At 42.2% G+C, this 21941-nt stretch overlaps 1 protein-coding gene across 1 annotated transcript; it reads left to right on the top strand.

Annotated features, from left to right (window-relative positions):
* The first annotated feature begins 473 nt into the window (after positions 1 to 473).
* LOC127622992 (cathepsin D-like) lies at positions 474 to 20762 on the top strand. Its single transcript, XM_052097216.1, has 9 exons — positions 474 to 653; positions 3796 to 3952; positions 5576 to 5699; positions 8874 to 8992; positions 9076 to 9275; positions 9725 to 9847; positions 18916 to 19060; positions 19697 to 19795; positions 20213 to 20762. The coding sequence occupies exons 1-9, from the start codon at positions 592 to 594 to the stop codon at positions 20372 to 20374; spliced, it is 1191 nt and encodes a 396-aa protein (XP_051953176.1). The 5' UTR covers positions 474 to 591; the 3' UTR covers positions 20375 to 20762.
* The last annotated feature ends 1179 nt before the right edge of the window (positions 20763 to 21941 follow it).

Here is a 21941-nt window from a genome sequence, read left to right on the forward strand (position 1 = left end):
GACGGTTACACAACTTATACATTTATTAATTTTTAAATATTAAAATGACTTTGAACTCAGAAGTCTAAAACATGTTCATCAAGCAGAAGCATATTTAATTAATTTGCATTTTTAAATATATTTTTGAATAACTTAATAGAACTTAAAAAGAGCGTCTCGTCCTTGACCCTTTATTGGAATGTGCAGAAATTTAAATTATCTGCACCATTGTTTACCAAGTGAACTCTAACCCCAACTCTAACTCTAACACAATTATGTTATATTTTGTATGTTAATTGTAATATTAATACTTGCGAATATAAATCAATTTAGATGAGTCAATATATGTATATATACATATATTAAATAGATTTGTTTTCCATTTAAAGCGAAATAAAATGTGATTCATTATTGAAATATTTAGCCAACCTATCTTTGCGCAGAATAACGCGCAGTCGTGACGTTCATGAATGAACCAGTCCATCATCACATGTCTGTGAGCAAAAGTTGCTCTGCAACGTCGTAAACATCAGCTGACTGCAGCCGTTTGCCCAGAGGGAATATTAAACACTAGTTATCAGATGCACTAACACCTCGTAAGGGCACGTCAACATGAGACTCGCCTGTCTGCTGCTCGCTGCTGCCTTTGTGTGGACCGCTGACGCGATTGTTCGGTAAGGTCAAACAAAAACACGTAACAGACAACAACAACAGTGACACAATCCGATCATTAGCGTTACAAAACACGGTGTGCCTGTAAACTTCATGAAGCATCTACTGTGTGCTTGTTGTTGTTGATGATTCATGTTTGTTGTAGTTTGTAGTCTTGTTTTAGCCAGTTAATTTGACAGATCTTAGCTGAACTTTGAAACTTAATGAGATTTAATAGGTTTTACACGTTTAAACTCCGCTATGATGGCCAGAACTGCGGTCTAGCTAAGTAGCTCAATAGGTTTGTTGTCGCAGTCTTTGTGTTAAAAGATTATAAATCACATAGACGTCGTTGTGGTTCTCCACTAGACAAAGAGTCTATTGGGACCGTTTGTGACTCAGCAAAAGGCAAGAGTTGTTTATAGGTAAATATGAAGGGCCCTAGGAATAGTTCACCCAATAGTTCTCACCACATCTCTTATATTATAGTCTTAAGACATGAATTATACCACTGAGCATTAATTTTATGCAGCCTTTGTGCACTTTTTGGACCTTCAAATGTTTGGTCACCGTTAACTTGCATTGTATGGGCATACAGATTCTTCACTTCTACAGAGAGATTCTTCTAAAAATATTAATTTGTGTTCAGCAGAAGAAATAAAGTCACATCTAGGTTGGCATGAGGGTGAGTAAATTATGAGATTTTTCATTGTGTGAACTATCCCTTTAAGCTTAACCTTAAAAAAAAATCCAGATTCCAGTCTAGCATTCTTCCATTACAGCTAGCTGAAGTGGACATCTGTTGATGTTAGTCCTGATAATGAAAGACTGTTTAAGTATTTTGCTTTTGTCGGTTATGTCTATGAAATGTCAGAAATTGACCTCATTTGTCTGAGGTGTTTGACCTCATTCTGAGATGTTTAGTCTGTCTCACCAGTCACCACCCTATCAAAGTCCAAAACCCAGCAGCATTTACTGCATCATAACATCTCACCCCATACATTAAAGGAGAAAGTTGCATTTGATCTCTTGTTGATGAGAAATGTGGCTTCCCTTACATTTTTATTGAATTTTAAAAGCATTTAACTATATGTTTGATAAAGGTATGCATAAGTTTTATCAGCTCATATTATTTGGTCTTTTTAAAGGGCTGGAGTAGCCCTCTGCAGCCATGTTATTGGAAGCCTAGAATTGATTATTTAGAAGTGAGCGAAAGGGAGCCTTGACTTTTTTCATTATGAGAATGTTTGCAGTTTGCTGCAGGTGATGTTTTGTAAAAGACAGCAAGTTAACAGCATGCACTCTAGTAAGTCTGAATGTATATGAATTAGGGCTGTCAATCGATTAAAATTTGTAATCGAATTAATTACATGGTGTCCCGATTAATTAATCGCATATACAAATATTTGCTGAGAAAGCCCCTCATATAACATTAATTCAATACATAATGATGAAATAATTATACATAGTATCTTTAAATATTAAAAGATTTTATATATATATATATATATATATATATATATATATATATATATTCAGATCATTAAAATGCATTACATTCTTGTGGCAGAAGAGTTAATCATTGATAATACAATATAAAAGTGGCTTTAAAATACAATGTATTGTTTACTACCATATTATTGATCATAAGTCAATCATTGGCATACAGTTCACAGCAATCCATTTCACAAGTGAATGTTTCAATCAGTTGGAAATGTATTATGAGGGCTTGTTTAAGGACCCATCAATGTACACCTGTGTCAGATATTTGTTTATTTATTTTTTTTAGAAACAAGGCAGGGGTATACATAGGGTGACCACCTGGCTATTGCTCTGTTGCAGGTCAGCAGACCTGATTTTGTGGGACACGAGGGAGAGATAACTTACTATTATTGTACTAGTTGAATAAATATTGATTTTATATTAGATGTATTTTTGCAGTGATGTTAAATGTTAATGAAGGCGCTGTGAACTGCACTCAGTTTGGCATAAGGTCTACGATACAAACTAATTTTAACAGCTCAGACCTACTCAATTTAAATATAATGAAGTGAAAATAATAATCTAATCGTTAAAAAGCACATTTCCAAATAAGCACATCAATTCCATTATTAAAGACTAGAAAGATTAAATGCGATCTTACCGGATTTAGTGTATCTTGAATAAAAAAAAATGTTGTCTGATCTGGCTGCTTCGAGTAGGGCCTTCTCATTCATTATGACTGTAGATCTCCTGGCAGGTGTGCTTTTGATGAGGTCCACTATGTTCAGTTTCTTGTCTCTGTCCTGGCAGTGGTCATCAGTGAAAACACCCTCTCCACGAAGAGGAGCGTTGGTGACAGCTCAAAGCCAAAGATATCAGAGCTGTCATGTTTGGGGCACTGAAATGCTTCAGCAGAGCTGTCCGTGAAACTTTGGTGGCATACCCTGCACTCTCCTTTTTTAGGGTCACTTGTAACTGGTTTTAACCATGTGTATATTTTCTCCAATTCTTTATTATACGAACAAGGACACCTTTTCTTCTCAGGATCTTCTCAGTGTTTTCCCTCTCTGGCAAGAAAAAAAGGCTGCGCTGCGCATGTTCAGTGTTTTCTTATTAACTTTTTTTTTAATAGTGATTTTGTAATTAAAGGACGATTAAATAAAATGATGCCGAAATAATAATAATAAAGATAAAAAATTATACAGACAAAATTGAAATGCGGGACACTGCTTATGACTTGCGGGACAAAGCAAAAATGTGGGACAGGTGGTCACCCTACCCATAAGACCTGCGTCAGACATGCTTGTGTCACGTTTCGGGTGTGTTGCGTCATAAAAATAAAATGTTTAGGTCACTGTGTCAAGTTAATTATAGTTTAATACTCAATCTTTAAACACATATTGAGATCCCTTAGATCGCATTTGAACCCTTAGTAATGCATATGTGTTGTTTTCTTAGCTGTATACATACTGTGTGTAGCTCACACAGCTGAAATTTCACTTACTGCCTGCCCTCTGGAGTATACAGGTGGTACTACAAGCATGCGATTAAATGCGTTAATTATTTTCACGCATTATTTTTTTGTATGATTAATCGCGCGTTATTAACGCGATAACTCGACAGCCCTAATATGAATGTTTGAGATTAAGACATGACAGCATTTCTATGTCTGTCTCTCTGCAGGATTCCACTTAAGAAGTTTCGTTCTATTAGACGGACACTGAGTGACTCTGGCAGAGCTGTAGAGGAGCTTGTGGCTGGTTCTGTGCCCCTGAAATACAACCTGGGGTTCCCAGCTAGTAATGGCCCTACTCCTGAAACCCTCAAAAACTACCTTGATGTGAGTATTGTCTATTTCCTGCCCTTTAGCTGTATCTCTCTGTCTAAGGTAACTGTGGTCTATTGTTTTGCTTTAATCCTGTGGCTACATTTACTGTAAAAGCTTCTTAATCATTTACCAAACATCCTTCCTTGGCCTGGTTTTTCAGAAGACCTATTACTATGGCAAAATGGCATTTATAATCAATCATTTTAGCAGAAAGCTTCAGTGTTAATGTCACATGAATGTTTGAATGCTCTTTAACTCTTTCCCCGCCAGCGGTGGAAAAGAGTTAAAGACATCGCTAAACTTTAATGGCCCGCAGAATATTTTCTTCCATGAATATATGAATATGCTATATATCAAAATAAAGATCTGATTTTATTTTATCTTCATTTGTTCTTTTTTTATTGCCACTTGAACAGAGGTGGGTTTTGTCAAAAACAACATTTCGGACAAAAAGCTGAGAAAAAGGCATTTTTATCAAACAAGTGCTTTAGTATTAGTATGGTGTTCCACTTCTTCACGTTTGAGACAATCGCAGTCTGTTTCTTTGATCAAAGAGTTGCGTACTCTTTCAAAACATGCGTGCGGGTCTTCCTTACCGTATACCACCTAAAACACGGATACCCGGAAAATTCCGTGTTTGGCGGGGAAGCGTTTTTTCATAAAACCCGGAAAATTCCGTGTTTGGCGGGGAAAGAGTTAACCACAGAGGTTGCATTAAGTTGCACACACAAACCGGATGTAACACAATTTGAAGACAAGAATTTGTTATAGTTATCACACAGACATTTTGCTCAGTCATGTCATATGATTATGATTATGTTTTATCATGTCATCAGGTAGGAATGTGACTGACGTCAACAACAAATATGAACTTGAAACCAGTTTTGTTGAAATAAATTCAGCAAAAATGTGCACATGCTTTTCCTGTCATGAGCTCTATGGAAAGCATGATGGTCCAATAGACTGTTTTAAACAAGTGGTCATGAGACTGTTTGTCATGATGCCTCTGAAACAATGGCTCTGCTACAGTTGAGTGAACCACACAATATGCTTTGGCAATACGCAGGTGCTATTTTTGCCAAAAATAGTTTTGTAAATACAGTGTTATAAGAATTGCATCTCTTATGAATCAAGCGAAAACAAACTTGATCTTTGATCCCCAAAAAACGTGTATTTATGACAAGCTTAAAAGTTTGAATATAAAATGTAGTCCTATTTAATAAGGGAAAAATATAAATTTAACAGGAACTCACATATGCCAAAAAAAATGTGTAATCCATAATAAGATGACTACACACATTCATGTTACTCTTACTGTCAAAGATAGTACTGTATCCTGTAAAAAGTATGATTACCTGTATACTAGAATGTTACAATTGGTATAGGTAATTATTCCAAAGTTTGGATGTAATAAGAATACAGTACATTGTTTTTTCTCAAAGGCCATAATTGGATATTGGTAACAATTTACAATATGTTTCAATGTTAACATTAGAGCAACATTAGTTAGATTAACTAACAATGAACTATAATTTTAAAGCATATAAGCATTAATATTAATTTCAGCATATACATTTTTTAAATCCAAGGTTGCTTGTTAACATTAGTTAATGCTTGGAGCGTTTTTGTTTTCAGGCTCAGTACTATGGAGAGATAGGCCTTGGGACTCCTGTTCAGTCCTTCACTGTGGTGTTTGATACTGGATCTTCCAACCTTTGGGTGCCCTCTATCCACTGTTCCCTCACTGATATTGCCTGCTGTAAGTCAATGAGCCTAGAATTGTTATTTAAACTTGTATTTTTTTTATTTGATGTCTTTTGTTAACATTATTTGAACAAAATCAATCTTATAATTATCTTTTTGTGCTTAACACTGAGTCACAAATCAGAGGCAGGACCCAAACACAGAGAAAAAGGGAATTTATTTAAACCCAAAAAAAACAAAGCAAACAAAAACTACCCTACAGGGGAAAAATACAATCCAGGCTTTCGGTCCACTGAAGCTGGGCTGGGGCAGACAAACTGGTACACAGGACCGACAGGAACTGAGAGGACGCAAGATCGACATAAACATGAAACAAGATGAACTGGCACTGGACTGCACACACGAGGAGACTAAAATAGGGAGAGAAATCAAACAGGTTAAGAAGGGGACAGGTGAGGCAAATTAACTAATAATAAGCAAACAAGGAGGTGGGGTTTGACGACAGACAGAGAGACACAAGGAAAAACAGAAACAAAACAAAGCCACAAGCTCTCACAAAAACGCCGAACCCCAAATGGCACGAGCGCATATCACCAAGACAATAGGCAACATGCACTCATGCCAACTAACAGATAAGACAAGAGAATGTATGGCAACGCTAACAAAGCAATACCATGCGTTCTCACACTAGACAAAGCCTGAGCGTAAGCCTGCAATGCACTCACGCCAATACAAGACATGAAACGTGTGTTCGGATCCCGACACCAAAACCAAACCAGACCAGATAGGGAAGTCAGGGTCCAGACACCTTGCTCCGGACATGAGACACAAGACTGACCAAAGAGCGCTCGGCAGGAAAACCACAACCGAAGCCGTGCGCTTGCACAAAGACACAAGACAGACACAGAACAATGATGTCACAACCCTGTCATCCAAAAAGCAAGACCAACAGAGCAACAGGATCGTGACGCAGTGGGTACATCCATTGATGCTACGTGCTGCAGCGGCTTGAGGCTGTCTACAATGGATGCGTCGAAGCGAAGGTTCTAAACCGTTTATTGGTCTTGTTGGACAACCGTTTACTGCAAAGGATGCTTCCAGTGTAGACCGCTTCATTGATTATAATGGGATCTATGGACCCTTTTCACAATTCCATGTTTAGAAACATGGAAGTAAACGATTGCAGGGTAAACTTTGATAATGGTGAATGGGACTGTGGCAAATAATTTTTGCTTATCCATTTGCTCCAACAGCAAAAGTAAAGCACCATTTATGTTAAAAACAAATCTATAAAACATTTTTTACAAATAATTGTAAATAATTTTAGTGCTTTTTTCTTGGTGCGTGAGCACGTAATGGAATGCGTATGTTAATTTCAATCCACAAATTACAAGCAATTGTATGGCCCACGAATATATTAGTAAATAATTGAATACTTACTGGAAAAAAGGATCCCCACCCCTGGATTAATCCATAACATGCTCTTCTCCAGATTTATTTAAAGATAAAAAAAATTTAAAAGGAAAGAAAAACACTGCGCTTATCCTCTCTCGGTAACTCCTGTCAATATTACAACTTACCCGGCAAAGTTTATTTTATTTTTTTTATTATTATTTTGATATAATCACAGTTAAAAGTACTCAAACACAAATTACTTCCATAGGTTGTCATTGGAAAATAGCAATCGTATGTCAGAGTAATGGCGGCAGGGTAACTAAGACAGGATTGGTCAGAAGTACTTAAGGAGGGGCTTAGCGAAGGGTCAATTCCAGGGTAATAATAAAATGTTATAAATGTACACAGTAATTAAAGAATCTAAAAGTTTGCTATATTTACGCTGCTTAATAAGGTGGAAATGCGTCATTACAGTCTGTGAAAAGGGCCCATTTGCTTTTGACGCAACGTACCGCTCGCATCCGGTGTAGTCAGGGTGTAAGAACAAAAGGTTTCTTGGCTGTTCTCTGGCTATATTTGGTAAACTAGTTTTTCAAGTTCTCCGATATTGTTTTATTCTGTCTGATATTCTGACATTTGATAGTTTTTAGGCACTAGACCATAATTTACTTCATATAAAGTCCCCAAAATGTATTTGAAGAAAACAAGAAGCTGGTTCAAAGCGGTCAAAGTTGCTCAAGTTTGTCTTTGGCCTCTTTTTGTGAAACTTTAACAAGTTTCTTCCTGTAATCTGTAATCTGTGGAAAAAAATCTTGCCAAAGATGGCATCACCCCTTTCTGTGTAGTTATATATATGTTATAAATGTTTTGAGTCTTGCAGATCAGACTCCATGATAACTTCTTATTTCATTCCTTCCGGTTTGACCTAATTGTTTGGGTATTTCAGTCATCTTATCACGTGGCTTGTTGTGCATGAAACCATGGAGATTCACAGCATGTGGTGGCACACGCTGCTCTCTGAGATCCACACACAACTTTTAACATGCACCTTTGAGAGCGAGAACCACTAATCGTGACCATGAGGATGTTACCCATGTGACTCTACCCTCCCTAAGAACCGGGCCAATTTGGTTGCTTAGGAAACTTTGCTGGAGTCACTCAGCACACCTTGGATTTGAAATCCAGGGGTGGTAGTCGGCCTCAATACTCGCTGAGCTACCCAGGCCCCCACCATCTTTGATTTTTAATCCGATCACAATACATGCAGTCTGGAGTTTTTTTGTCTACTGAATGTTCTTTGAAAGATACTTTTCAATGTTTTGGAATGATTCAAAAACACTTTAAAGTGCAGTACAGCCCATCGAAGATACTGTACGTCTATCCCTCACAGCCTTATTTTCATACCTGTCAAGACCTATGTAAGCAATAAACTCCACTAAGTGTGCTGTGCAGCGATATACACAGCAGTTTTTTGCATGTCAGCTGTTACTATGTTTGTGTATTTTAGCATGGCTGAAAATCTGTATTGACCAATCAACATCCAGGATCAGAACTGTCCATTTAATAGAATTGCTTATTCTAATGCCATGTCCACACTAATACATTATTGGTTGAAAACACATTTATTTTGAAATGTTTACGTCTCTCTTTCACAGTGGAATGTCGTTTCCTCCACCGAACACTCTTGGAAATGCTCTCTAGGAGTACATACTTTGGAAAATAATGATGTTAGGAAACAGAAAATATATTGGTGTGGATGTAGTCTAAATGTCTATAACAGTTTCTCAGACAGGAGAGAGTGTGTAACTGTATGACTGATTTTTCGATCCTATAGTGCTTCATCATAAGTACAACAGTGACAAGTCCAGCACCTATGTTAAGAACGGGACTGAGTTTGCTATACAGTATGGATCTGGAAGCTTGTCTGGGTATCTCAGCCAGGATACGTGCACGGTAGGAATAAAAAAAGTCTAGCATGTTTGAAAATGTTCCTCATTTGAAATGATAAAAGAAACAACCCAATCTGTTACATTTAGATCGGGGATATTGCGATTGAGAACCAGATATTTGGAGAAGCCATCAAACAGCCAGGAGTGGCCTTCATCGCAGCGAAGTTTGATGGAATTCTTGGCATGGCCTATCCTCGCATTGCAGTAGACGGGGCCCCTCCTGTTTTTGATATGATGATGAGCCAAAAGAAAGTGGAGAAAAATGTTTTCTCTTTCTACCTGAACAGGTAAGTTTATTGATTTACAACCTTCTGTTCCATCCCAGACATGTATGAAAAAACAAAGCAAAGGGTTATTAGGATTGTAGAAAGAGTTTGGCACCTCAGCTTTTTTTAAAGTATCCTACTTATTTAAAAGTTATAAAGACAAAAGGTGTCATACACGTGCAATAAGTGGAGTTGCAATATTGTGCGACCAATTTTACATGCAATAAACTGCTTCTTATTTACTTGTTCAGTGCAATCACTCCCTTTTTAAAAACATTTTTATTTTTTTTATAGGAAATGCTCATTCTACAAGAAATTTGTGTTATTATAGAATGGCCTTATTTACAAAATGTAGTACTGTTTGCCTGGCACAATTAATATTGGGCTAGTTCTGGTGTGTTTACATGTTCTATTGATTGTATGGCTGTTTGTGTGTTCTGGATCCAATATTCTTTAAATCTGTTTGGCAGAAACCCTGACACCCAACCTGGTGGTGAGTTGCTCCTTGGAGGGACAGACCCCAAATATTATACTGGAGACTTTAACTACATTGACATCAGCAGACAGGCCTACTGGCAGATTCACATGGATGGGTGAGAACTTGCCTCTGCACTGTAAAAAAACAAAAAACTGTTTTTTGGGGTATTGTGTAATGGAGAGGCCATCTAAACATTCTGCAGAATCATTCAAATCTATGTTTGGAGTAGCAGCTCATTGCAAATCCTCAATCGATCCCGGCTGTTTAAGTATTCCATTATGCATTACTTTTGCTGGGATCAAATCTAACATCTTAAGTGCACAATAAAGTGTCTACTGTTAAGTGCTCTGTTTTCCACCATTCAGAGTAGCTTAAAATGAATGCTGAAGTCTTTTGTGGGTGGGTCTGTCATTCCTGTAGTTAATCTAACCTCTGTTATTGTAGGCTTTATTTAGTTCATTTAGCATCTCTTAATGGTTGTGCTCTTGGCTGACATTTGCATAAAATGTTTCCATAGTCATTTTATTAATGCCAGCATGAGGTTTAAGCTTATTGAATTAGATGGAGTTTAAAAGCTTTAGCTGTTATGAAATATGGTAAACGCAAGATATTAGAATTTTTTACAATTAAATTCTTACCTTTTAAGCTTTTACACATTTTAGCACCAATTTTAATACTTGATGGTTCAAGCCTATTTGGGAAGAGCAAACCTGTTCATTACTTTCATAATAAGTCAGTATTGAGGTATTTGTTTTCACAGTATTTAGACATACAATATTCAACTTGTAAACTTGAGTATGCAAATGTATGCAATGAATATGCAAAATATCATTAACAGGGCTTGACATTAACTTTTTGAGGCACTTGTCCTTCGGACAAGTACATTTATGTTTCACTTGTCCTTGCACAAAAGTCACTTGCCCGGTAAAGATTTATAATTTCATTTATTTTTTTTGTGTTTTGCTAATGCAGAATTCGAACAAACCATTGAAAGCGTTTAAAACATTTACACAATTTCTGTTATGTACTGTTTTGCAGCTTCAGTCCCAAGGTCCTTTGGTAACATACAGACCGTGCAGTTACTTGAAAGAGGAATTATTTACTGCGTCATCTCAGTTACAGTTCAGTACATTATCAGGGCTTGGAAATACTGTGACTTGCTAAAGTAGGCAAATGGCTAATAGTAATATTTAACTATGTACATTGTACAACCAATACAAATGCTGTTAAAGGATTAGTTCACCTCAAAATGAAAATTTTATGATAATTTACTCACCCCAATGCCATCCAAGATGTTCATGTCTTTCTTTCTTCAGTGGAAAAGAAATTAAGTTTTTTGAGGAAAACATTTCAGGATTTTTCTCCACACAATGGACTTCAAGCGCAACCATTGCTCAGCAATTGAAATAAAGTTGAAATGAAATCTAAATAATAGATTATTTTAAATTAGAAACAATGCCTAGGCAATTAACTGATACTGATATGCCTAAATAAATATGATTAAGTTTAACAACACGTTGAAGTCCAAATCGATGCAGTTTAAAAGGGCTTTGAAGTGCTTCAAAGGGCTGTGCACGTTCCCAGCTGAGGAATTGGGTCTTTATCTAGCTGAAACGATCGTTCATTTTCTAAAAAAAAAAATATTTATTCTTTTTATAACCACAATTGTTGGTCTTGTGCTGGTCTGCGACGTTGGAAACGTCACGAAATATTATTTTTTATTAATAATTATAAAATAAAACAAAGATGTCGGACGATTTTGAAGTTGGAGGAGAAAATTAGATGGAATTTTCATTTTGAGGTGAACTAATGCTTTAATGCTTTTAATGCTTGCTTACAGTAGCTACACAGCTGCCGACGCTAAGTTAGCTAGCTAACGTCACTTACTTGTCAGCCAGGTTGGGTTGCGCCCGACAGACGCCACAGAACATTACTCCGTCTTCATAAATAACCCAGTCGAATTCATCTTTCCATTTGGTTAAAAAATTTCGTTCCCGTTTTAATTCCTATGTTGTTGGTTTAAGGTGACTTCTTGTTTTTGGAGCTTTTCTGTTTATAACCTGAAAAAATAACGAGGCATTTTAATGTTTTCTAAATCGGTGTTTGCTGGAAATATACCTCCATCTCCGATGTAAAGCGGATGCGCCTTTAGAGAGAAATTCATATGGATTGCATAATCAGACGGTAACGTTAGGCTATTTTCTTTAGATTCGAATTGGTTCTTTAAAAGTGGACATTTCAAGCTTTAGCCTAACGTTACATAGACTATATTTTGTTTCAGTTCAGTTTCAGTTCACGGAGACCATGAAAGCCCGCCTGATTGTTTTATTTTATTTTGCAAAAGCACGTTTTCTTGTTATTTTGAGTTTACACAAATAAAAGTAGTTGCAAATTATGTATTATTATTTTCAGTATGACCAGAAATGATAGAGTATTTAAGTTGTTTCCACTGTTGATAGGAAAACGTATCGGTTACCTAACGTAACCTCGGTTCTCTCTAGATGAGGGAACGAGTATTGCGTAAGCTAGCTTACGCTACGGGAAAGATTCATCTTTTCTGAGATATTGAAGCCAAAAAATTATCCTTAATTTTTGTATCCATTGTCAACGCAGTGCGGCAGCTGCAGACCTTGAGCGGGCTAGCTAGCGAGCTCATAGGTTGCTCTGCGGCAACTGCTGCAGCCTATAGACGAGCTTGGGCGAACTCGCATCCAATGAGAGGCGTCCGCGCGCTCACTGCATCAAAGCCCGCCAAAAAGGGCGTGACTAGAGTGCATATAAGCGTAGTTCGTAGGCTGGAACCCTGGTTTTCATTGACTGAAGCGAAAAGTCGCTCGTGGCGCGAGCACGGCCGGCTACGCAATACTCGTTCCCTCATCTAGAGAGAACCGAGGTTACGTTAGGTAACCGATACGTTCTCTTACGAGAGGTTCTCTCGTATTGCGTAAGCTAGCTTACGCTACGGGAACCCATTGTCAACGCCGTGCGCGCCAAGCATCCACTGTATAAGCCCCAGGGAATTAAGGGGGACCCGGGGAGCCCTTATGAGTGGGGAAATAATATTTGGCCGGCAAGAATGCGGGTCATTGATTGTGTAATACATAAGCACATAGTAGGACGGGAACGACAGAGCGGCGGTGCCGGTCTGTGTGGAATGTGTCCCATCAGTGCAGCTCACCAGGGGAGCTGTAGCGTATTAAACCGCTAATAGTTTTGCCTGCAGAGCGGGCACTTCCATATTGTAAAATCTGACAAAGGTGGAGGGGGAAGTCCATCCCGCTGCCACACATATGTCGTGAATGGAAATTCCGCTGGACCATGCCCACGAGGATGCCATGCCTCTAGTGGAGTGAGCCCTAATGCCCAACGGGCATGGCAGGTCTTTTGACGCGTATGCAGCAGCAATAGCGTCCACTATCCATCTAGATAGTGTCTGTTTCGAGGCGGCGAGACCTTTGGTGCGCCCTCCGAACGAAACGAAAAGCTGCTCGGAGCGTCTGAAAGCAGCGGAGCGTGCAGTATACAATCTCAGTGCTCTGACCGGGCAAAGGAGATTGGCGTCGCGTTCGCTATCCGGTGCTGGCAGCGCCGATAGGGAAATGACCTGTGCTCTGAAAGGAGTACCGATCACCTTGGGAACATAGCCGTGTCTAGGCTTTAAAATGACCTTGGAGTCACTTGGTCCAAACTCAAGACACGCAGCGCTGACAGACAGCGCGTGAAGGTCTCCCACACGTTTGACTGATGACAGGGCAGTCAGAAAAACGGTTTTGAGTGAAAGGTATTTCAAATCCACGGATTGAAGTGGTTCGAAAGGGGGCTTTCATAGTTTCGAGAACTATAGAAAGATCCCAGATAGGAACCGATGGGGGCGCGGGGGTTCATCCTTCTAGCTCCCCTGAGGAAGCGGATGACCAGCTCGTTTTTACCCCATGACTGGCCGTGCAGGGGTTCAGCGAACGCCGCAACGGCCGCCACATACACTTTGAGCGTGGATGGGGATCTGCCCTCATCCAGCAGCTCTTGTAGAAATACGAGCAGCGACGACACCCCACATGTCCGTGGGTCCAGGTCTCTGTCGGTGCACCATTTTGAGAACACAGACCATTTTGACGCATAGAGTCTTCTCGTGGAAGGGGCTCTAGCGTGCATGATGGTGTTTATTACTCCTTCTGGCAGAGCGACGGGTAGTCGTTGATCACCCACGCATGCAGCGCCCAGCGCTCTGGGTGGGGATGCCAGATTGTGCCGCGAGCTTGAGAGAGGAGATCTGCTCTCACTGGGATGGGCCACGGCGCTGTCAGTGACAGCTGCGTAAGCTCCGGGAACCATGTCTGATTCTCCCAACGCGGGGCTATGAGGAGCACCGAGTGACGCGTTTCCCTGATCCTCTGCATTACCTGTGGCAATAGCGAGACGGGAGGGAAGGCGTAAAGCGGGCGTCTGGGCCAGTCCTGGGCCAGCGCGTCCTCGCTTTCGAGAAAAATACTGGGCAGTGAGAGTTCTCTTTGGACGCAAAGAGGTCTATCTCTGCTCTGCCGAATAGGTGCCATAACGTCTGGACTGTTTGAGCGTGCAGGGACCATTCCCCTGGGGGAATATTGTCTCTGGACAGTCTGTCCGGGCCGTCGTTCAGGTGGCCTGGCACGTGCGTCGCCCTCAGCGAGCGCAGGTGGCACTGGGACCAACTCAGTATGCGTTTTGTCAGATGGAAGAGGTTCCTGGATCTGACACCGCCCTGACGGTTTAGGTAGGATACCACAGATCTGTTGTCCGAACGGACCAGGACGTGGTGACCCTGAATGACCGGGAGAAAGCGCACGAGCGCGTACTCGACCGCTATCATTTCCAGACAATTTATGTGAAGGAGCTTTTCCTGAACTGACCATAGGCCGAAAACCGGAGAGCCCTCGCAGACCGCGCCTCAACCCGTGTTGGACGCGTCTGTCGAGATGACTTTTCGGCGAGATACAGCTCCCATTGTCACTCCCCGCTGATACCATTCGGCCACTGTCCAGGGCTGCAGAGCTGATATGCAGGTCTGAGTCACCTTGATGGGCTGGCGGCCTGTGGCCCAAGCCCGGCGAGACGCGTGGTGTTTAGCCAATGCTGAAGCGGGCGCATGTGCAGTAAACCCAGCTGAAGTACTGCTGCGGCTGAGGCCATGTAACCTAGCACTCTCTGGAATTTCTTCAGAGGCGTGAGGCTGTTCATCTGAAAAGATGCGGCTAGTCGCTGAACACGGCGTGCGCGCTGTGTAGATAAGCGAGCCGTCATTGCCACGGAGTCTAGTTCTATTCCCAGGAAGGAAATGGTCTGACTGGGCTGTAGTGAGCTCTTGGTCCAATTGACTGCAAGACCCAAACTGTTCAGATGGCTGAGGAGAACTGCTCTGTGAGACAGAAGCTCCATATGTGACTGAGCCATAATCAGCCAGTCGTCCAAATAGTTCAGAATTCGCAAACCCTGACTCCGCAGGGGTGCGAGCGCCGCATCCATGCACTTCGTGAAAGTACGGGGTGCTAAGGACAGGCCGAACGGAAGGACGGTGTATTGATAAACCTGGCCGTCGAAGGCGAATCTCAAGAATGGCCTGTGACGGGATTTATCTGAATCTGAAAGTATGCATCTTTCAGATCGAGAGAAATAAACCAGTCCCCTGGCGCACATGCGCGAGGAGTTTCCTGATTGTAAGCATTTTGAACGGTCTTTTGCAAGCACCTTGTTCAAAACCCTGAGATCTAATATGGGTCTGAGGCCGCCGTCTTTCTTGGGAACAAGAAAATAACGGCTGTAAAGCCCCGACTCGCTCAGAGAGGGTGGCACTTTTTCTATGGCCCTTTTGCACAGAAGGCTTGCTATTTCTGAACGAAGCATGCACGCTGCTTCCGTGTTCACAGTGGTTTCGAGCGCGCTCTGAAGCGAGGGGGCGGCGATCGAACTGTAGCAAATAGCCCTGTTGTATTGTGCTTAACACCCACTTGGATATCCCTGGAATAGCTTCCCACGCTTTGAAGCGTAACGCTAGAGGGTGAATGGCCAATTCGCTCTGATTGCCGCACACAGAGCGCTGAACACAATGTGTGAGCGCGTTTAGTGTGTTCATGCATGATTGCTCGCAGACAGCATGAACAGGCTGTTTTGTGAGTGACTTCCGATTGGAATGAATGGGGAAAGAGTCACATCTGTTACGTGATGCGCAAGCATAGTCATGGGCACGGGACTTACACACAGAGGAATGGTTGCTGGCCGTGTAACAGAGCGGGCAGAGAATGGGCGCACGCACGCATTTGCGGGCGCATTTATTGACTCTAGCGCTCGAGCGGTTCGTAACCGCTTTATGTGAGCGTGCTCTGGTGGGGACACGAGACATGCAGTGCTTGTGTGCAGAAGTGAACACTGGATTGTGGGCACATTTTCTACACATAGGGCTGGTCGTGTGACAGAGCGGGCAGAGAATGGGCGCGCGACGCATTTGTGGGCGCCTTCATTGACTCTGACGCTCGAGCGGTTCGTAACCGCTTTATGAGAGCGTGCTCTGATAGGGGCACGGGATGTGTTATGCTTGTGTGTAGGGGCGAACACTGGGTTGTGGGCACTTTTTCTACACATAAGACATGTTTGCTCTTTACAAGATTTATTTGGGTCGCCGTGAAAACGGCGTTTGAGTGCAGGCAAGCGGGCAGTGTCACCGGCTTGTTGGCTGCTAAATTCACCACTGTAGTAGCCTGAGAGAAGGGGACTGACAGGGGTAAAGCTTTGACAGTGGTCCGCCGCGGCGGGACTGAGCCGTCGCTTGTTCAACACAGTTAGGAAGACTTCGGCTGCTCGGGTTTCAGCGCTACCTTAGATCGAGGCCCGCGGGGAGGCGGTCTGCGGCGGCTGTCTGAGCGCGATCGAGGGCGGCCGCCCTGTCGACGCTGAGAAGTCTGAGATTGTTGAACTGGGCGCTGTGAAGAGGCTCGTGCAGGAGGCTGATCACGTGAGCGGCCTGCAGAGGAGCTAGCCGACGCCGCAGGAAGAGGTTCATGGCTTGGGTGGCTTTCTGGACTTCTGAGAAGCGGTCAACAATGCCACTCACCGCGGAGCCGAAGAGACCGGTTGGAGAGAGCGGTGCGTTGAGGAACGTGGAGCTCTGCTTCTCCCATGTCGGCTAGTGTTAGCCATAAGTGTCTCTCGGTCACAGTCAGCGAGGCCATGCACTTCCCTAGAGCTTGGGCTGCAGCTTTGGTAGCGCGAGGGCGAGGTCTGTCGCGCCGTAGATCAGTAACAGCCTCTGGGTGCCTGCCTTTCTCATCCCACTCCGAAGAAGGTCTGCTTGTAGGATCTGTAAAACGGCCATTGAGTGCAGAGCAGATGCGGCTTGGCCGGCGGCGGAATAGGCGCGGCCAACATAGGCGGAAGTCGCTCTGCAGGCCTTAGACGGGAGCACAGGCTTGGAACGCCATCTCGCGGAGGGCGGACAAAGGTGTGCTGCTACCGAAGTCCTCGACCGGGGATGGAGGAGTAGCCTCTTCAGTGGCGCCGCCCACCGACGCGAGAGAGGTGGAGACGTGTGAACGGGTCCTGGCTGAAAACGGAGCGTTCCACGACTTTGCAAGCTCCGTATGTAATTCCGGCAGGAAGGGAGCGGCCCGGCCGCGGGTGTAGAGCGGCGATGGCTTTGAAGAAAGCAGCCGTCGAGTCTGTTGGGTGCCTGCTCAGGGGCGGTGACCACTCGAGCCCGAGGCGGTCGACGGCCTGTGTGAGGAGGCGTGTTAACTCCCTTCGACTCGGCGCGGGTCCTGCTGGATTCCTGGGCTGAGGAGGAGGCTTGGGAGCCTGTCCACTCCTCGCTGTCCGAAGCCATGATGGAACAGCAGCCCTTATCCTCCGGCCGTCATCCGAGATGGCAGCAGTGCGGCCGTCGGCGGCAACTGCGCGTCCCGGGGCGGGGAGGGTGAAAGCGATGCTCGAGGGAGAGGCTCCGGCGAGGCAGTCGCTTCAACCACAGTTTCCGGCAGCCTTTGTGAGCGGCGCTTCTTCCTCGCGCTGGCTGAGGGTAAGGCGGCGCGGCGGTTTCTGCTTTGATCGGCTCGAGTCGAGCCCGCAGGGTCGACATCGGTAGCTCCTCGCAGAATCGCATCCGCCCTCAGTGAGGGCGAGCTCTGCGTGCCCCAGTCCCAGGCAGAGAGCGCAGATGATGTGGCGGTCTCCTGTGCTGAGAAGGGCGACATGAGGCGCAAGTGGAGCGAGGCATCTTGAAAAAGACGCCAGTACTCTTTTGTGAATAGTTCTTGAGAACTAGCTTGCTTAATAAAAGGATACGTCGTCGGATGGCGTAGCTCGCAGGATGGCTGAAGGTGGCTGAGACGGCCGGCTTCTTCTAGCGCTGTCCACGCTTGCTAGATGCCCCTCAAACGGCGACGCGGCTTCCAGGTCAGCGATGCGGAGAGCTTCGCTGAAGAGATGAAAATCAGGGTTCCAGCCTACGAACTACGCTTATATGCACTCTAGTCACGCCCTTTTGGCGGGCTTTGATGCAGTGAGCGCCGGACGCCTCTCATTGGATGCGAGTTCGCCCAAGCTCGTCTATAGGCTGCAGCAGTTGCCGCAGAGCAACCTATGAGCTCGCTAGCTAGCCCGCTCAAGGTCTGCAGCTGCCGCACTGCGTTGACAATGGATACAAAAATTAAGGATAATTTTTTGGCTTCAATATCTCAGAAAAGATGAATCTTTCCCGTAGCGTAAGCTAGCTTACGCAATACGAGAGAACCTCTCGTAAGAGAACGCAAGTGTTCGCGCCAGCGCCTCTGTTCCATGCAGTGCGCGCTCCACACTCCGCACAAACCCTTGGATATGCGTCAGAATCTTGTGTTTATTAAAAAATGTGTTAGTTTCAAATCGATTAAATTAAATCTGTAAAATAGGCGTAATGAGTGGCACATAACGTGAAGTAACATGGCATTTTATTTTGTTTGAAATTTAACTTGTCCGGTCGGACAACTAATTTTCTCTTCTACTTGTCCTACAAAAAATCCACTTGTCCCGGACAAGCGGACAAGCCTTAATGTCGAGCCCTGATTAATATATAATTAGATCCTGGTCTGTTATGTAAGTGGTACTAATGAACTAGCAAAGTGGAAGAATCCTGTAAACAGTAAGCTTGGTTGGTAACAATGCTCTATGTATGTGTGTGTGTAGCATGAACATCGGCAGCGAGCTGACTCTGTGTAAGGGAGGATGTGAAGCCATTGTTGACACTGGAACGTCTCTGATCACTGGTCCATCCGCTGAGGTCAAAGCCCTGCAGAAGGCTATTGGAGCCTTCCCTCTGATCCAGGGAGAGGTACTACAATGTTAAATATTTATTAGGGCTGTTAATTTAATGCGTTAATTCAGTGCGATTTAATTTGATAAAAAATAGCATTGTTATAATTTCCCCGGACGGCAATAAGGAAAATTCAAGCTTGAAGTACCACCTATTGTCTCCAGGGGGCAGAAAGTGAAACTTCAGCTGTATAGGCAACTCGCAGCTTATACAGAGAACAAACCAACACTTCAGCAGAGAGCACAACTCAAGGATATGTTCTTACGTTCAAATTCAGCTTGATGTAGCGCATTTGTGAACTAAGGGATCTCATGACGTGTTGACACAGTGACCTAAAAAATCTATATCTATGACGTGACAACCAAAGTGAGACGCTCCAAAAGCATCCGTCTGACACGTGTACATTGACGGGTCCTTAGACAAGTTCTCATAATAAATCTCAGACTGACTGACAAATTCGGTTGCAAAATGGATTGCTGTGAACTTTATGCCACTGATTGGCTTATGATAAATAATATGCAAATAAACAATACATTGGATTCTAAAGCCGCTTTTGTATTGTCTAATCAATGCTTGACGACTCTGCAAATAATGCATTTTAATTATCTATAATATTTTGATGGTGATCTATAATTACATCTATTCTCTCAATAGTACATGGTTGACTGTAAGAAAGTGCCCACACTCCCCACCGTCTCATTTGTTCTTGGTGGAAAGACTTACTCACTGACTGGAGAGCAATACATTCTGAAGGTATGTACATTCTCTGTCCTTTTTGTCACCGATCAATGCTGTTGTTTTGATGTGGTGCTTTGCATTGTCAGAGTTGTGAAATCGATGTGCTGTTTTTGATAAGGTCATACAGTATTAGTCACCAGAACATAATTATCTGCCTCGAGTTGTATTTCTTTTAAATCACATGTGGCTTCTAATCCTGTGTGCAAAAAACAAACATTAGATCCTCTTTCTTTCTGTGTTTTGCAAGCATGTACTTGGCTATTGTTTGGGTAAAAAAAAAACTGGGACAGAATAAACATACAAAAAGTTTTCTTTTAGAAGGGTTGGGGTTAGTCTATAGTAATTATTCTATATAGCTTTAAATAAACACATAGAAGTCTTTGGTCCCTATTTAGATTGCAATGTAATTGTGTATGTGTATGCACCTCACAGGAAAGCCAGGGTGGAATGGATATTTGTCTGAGTGGATTCATGGGCCTTGATATACCACCTCCCGCTGGACCCCTCTGGATTCTTGGTGATGTGTTCATTGGGCAGTACTACACTGTGTTTGATCGTGAGAATAACCGAGTGGGCTTTGCTAAGTCTGTATAAGCCCATCTGTAGCCCTTAACAATGAAGAGATGTGTCATGAGAGTAATAATAAATCTAGGAACATTATCAGTATCATATCTACTTAAATGGAAGAGTAGTGGTATGATTGTGTTGTTTGCACTGCTTTTAGCTTTCAAATGTTTATGTTTTATAAAGAGGTATGTGGATATGTAATGATTCAGGGAAAAGTCTAAAGATGACAAGTTACAAGTTAAGTTTGTATTTTAGCGGAGGCTAATCTCAATATCTGATTGTTACACCAGGTTTTAACATTCTTTTATGATTGTGTTGTTGACATCAAATGTTTTACTGTTGAAAATGACCTCCAATAATTGAAAAAATCTGTTTGGCAGAATAAAGATGTTTTAAAACCACCTGTATTAGTCTCTTATTGTACAGTATGTGTCTTTTTATGTCTATTTTAAGTGAAGTAAGTCTATTCCCTTCCAATTTTCTTTTTATGCTAATAAGGGATCTAGATTTAAGGGTAAATATACCAAGTCAAAAGTTTGGGCACTTGGCAAAAGTTTTGTTTCTCATGATCTTAAACTTTTGCTCTAAAAAGGCTTACACTTTAAGGGTTAGTTCATCCAAAAATTTGTATACAAATTTGAATGTGTATATATTTACAAAATTATATGTTCGTGAGTTTTCAGAGATGAAATCTAGGCAAAGGACATGTTCTCCTTTGTAGAAGCTAAAAAATTTAGATTTGTTTAAAATTTTTTTGTCAATACTTTATTCATTTAAATACGTGAATTATGTTGAAGAATTTTCTATTATTGTAAGATATGGTCAGTAGTTATAATAAAGAAGTTAGTTGGTGTGTCTAAAATTTTGGTTGAGTGTATTTTGATTATATCCTGGTCTGTTCGAAAACTATTTTAATCACCATTCTATATTAATGCGGCTGCTCTGCTGTCCTCTGTAATGAGACATTGTGAGAGTTCTGTGCCTCTCTTTAAATGACCTCTGGACGTGAACATGATCTCAGTGCTGGGATTAACCATCACATCATAAAGAAAAACTGCAAGTCATGCAGTGCTGTCTTTAAATGAACTGTTAATCACTATAGGAAACACGGAAAAGACAATTGTTCGTCAGCCCCGTTTTACTCACCCAAAGCGCTGGAAAGGAAAGTATGTTTTGTCATTCAGCTCTTTTGCACAGAGGGGGAGAGAAGGTAACCTGGACCTATTAAATGCATTGTTCAGTCGATTCAAATTTGTAATATGATAAAACGTCATCTAATATTGCTGCCCTGCTCCACATGTGCTCTTGAGAGCACCCTGCGCTCACATGTTCTCTAAATGGAGACCATTTCATAAACTCCTTTTGTGGTGTAGTAATCATGCGAGGCCACATCGTGATTTCATTCTTAATTCAATCAAACGTTGAGCCTTGATGGATACCATATGGATGCTTCAGAGATCTAAGTATGCAGGTTTAGCATCATATATAAATGCCACTTTTACAACTGTCACATTAGCAACGCTGGTTTTTCCTCAATGTGAAAGTGGCAAAGAATATTCATTAAATATCTGCAAGCAGCAACTAATGTGTTTCA

This window comes from Xyrauchen texanus, chromosome 29, assembly GCF_025860055.1.
Source record: "Xyrauchen texanus isolate HMW12.3.18 chromosome 29, RBS_HiC_50CHRs, whole genome shotgun sequence".
Lineage (NCBI taxonomy): Eukaryota > Metazoa > Chordata > Actinopteri > Cypriniformes > Catostomidae > Xyrauchen > Xyrauchen texanus.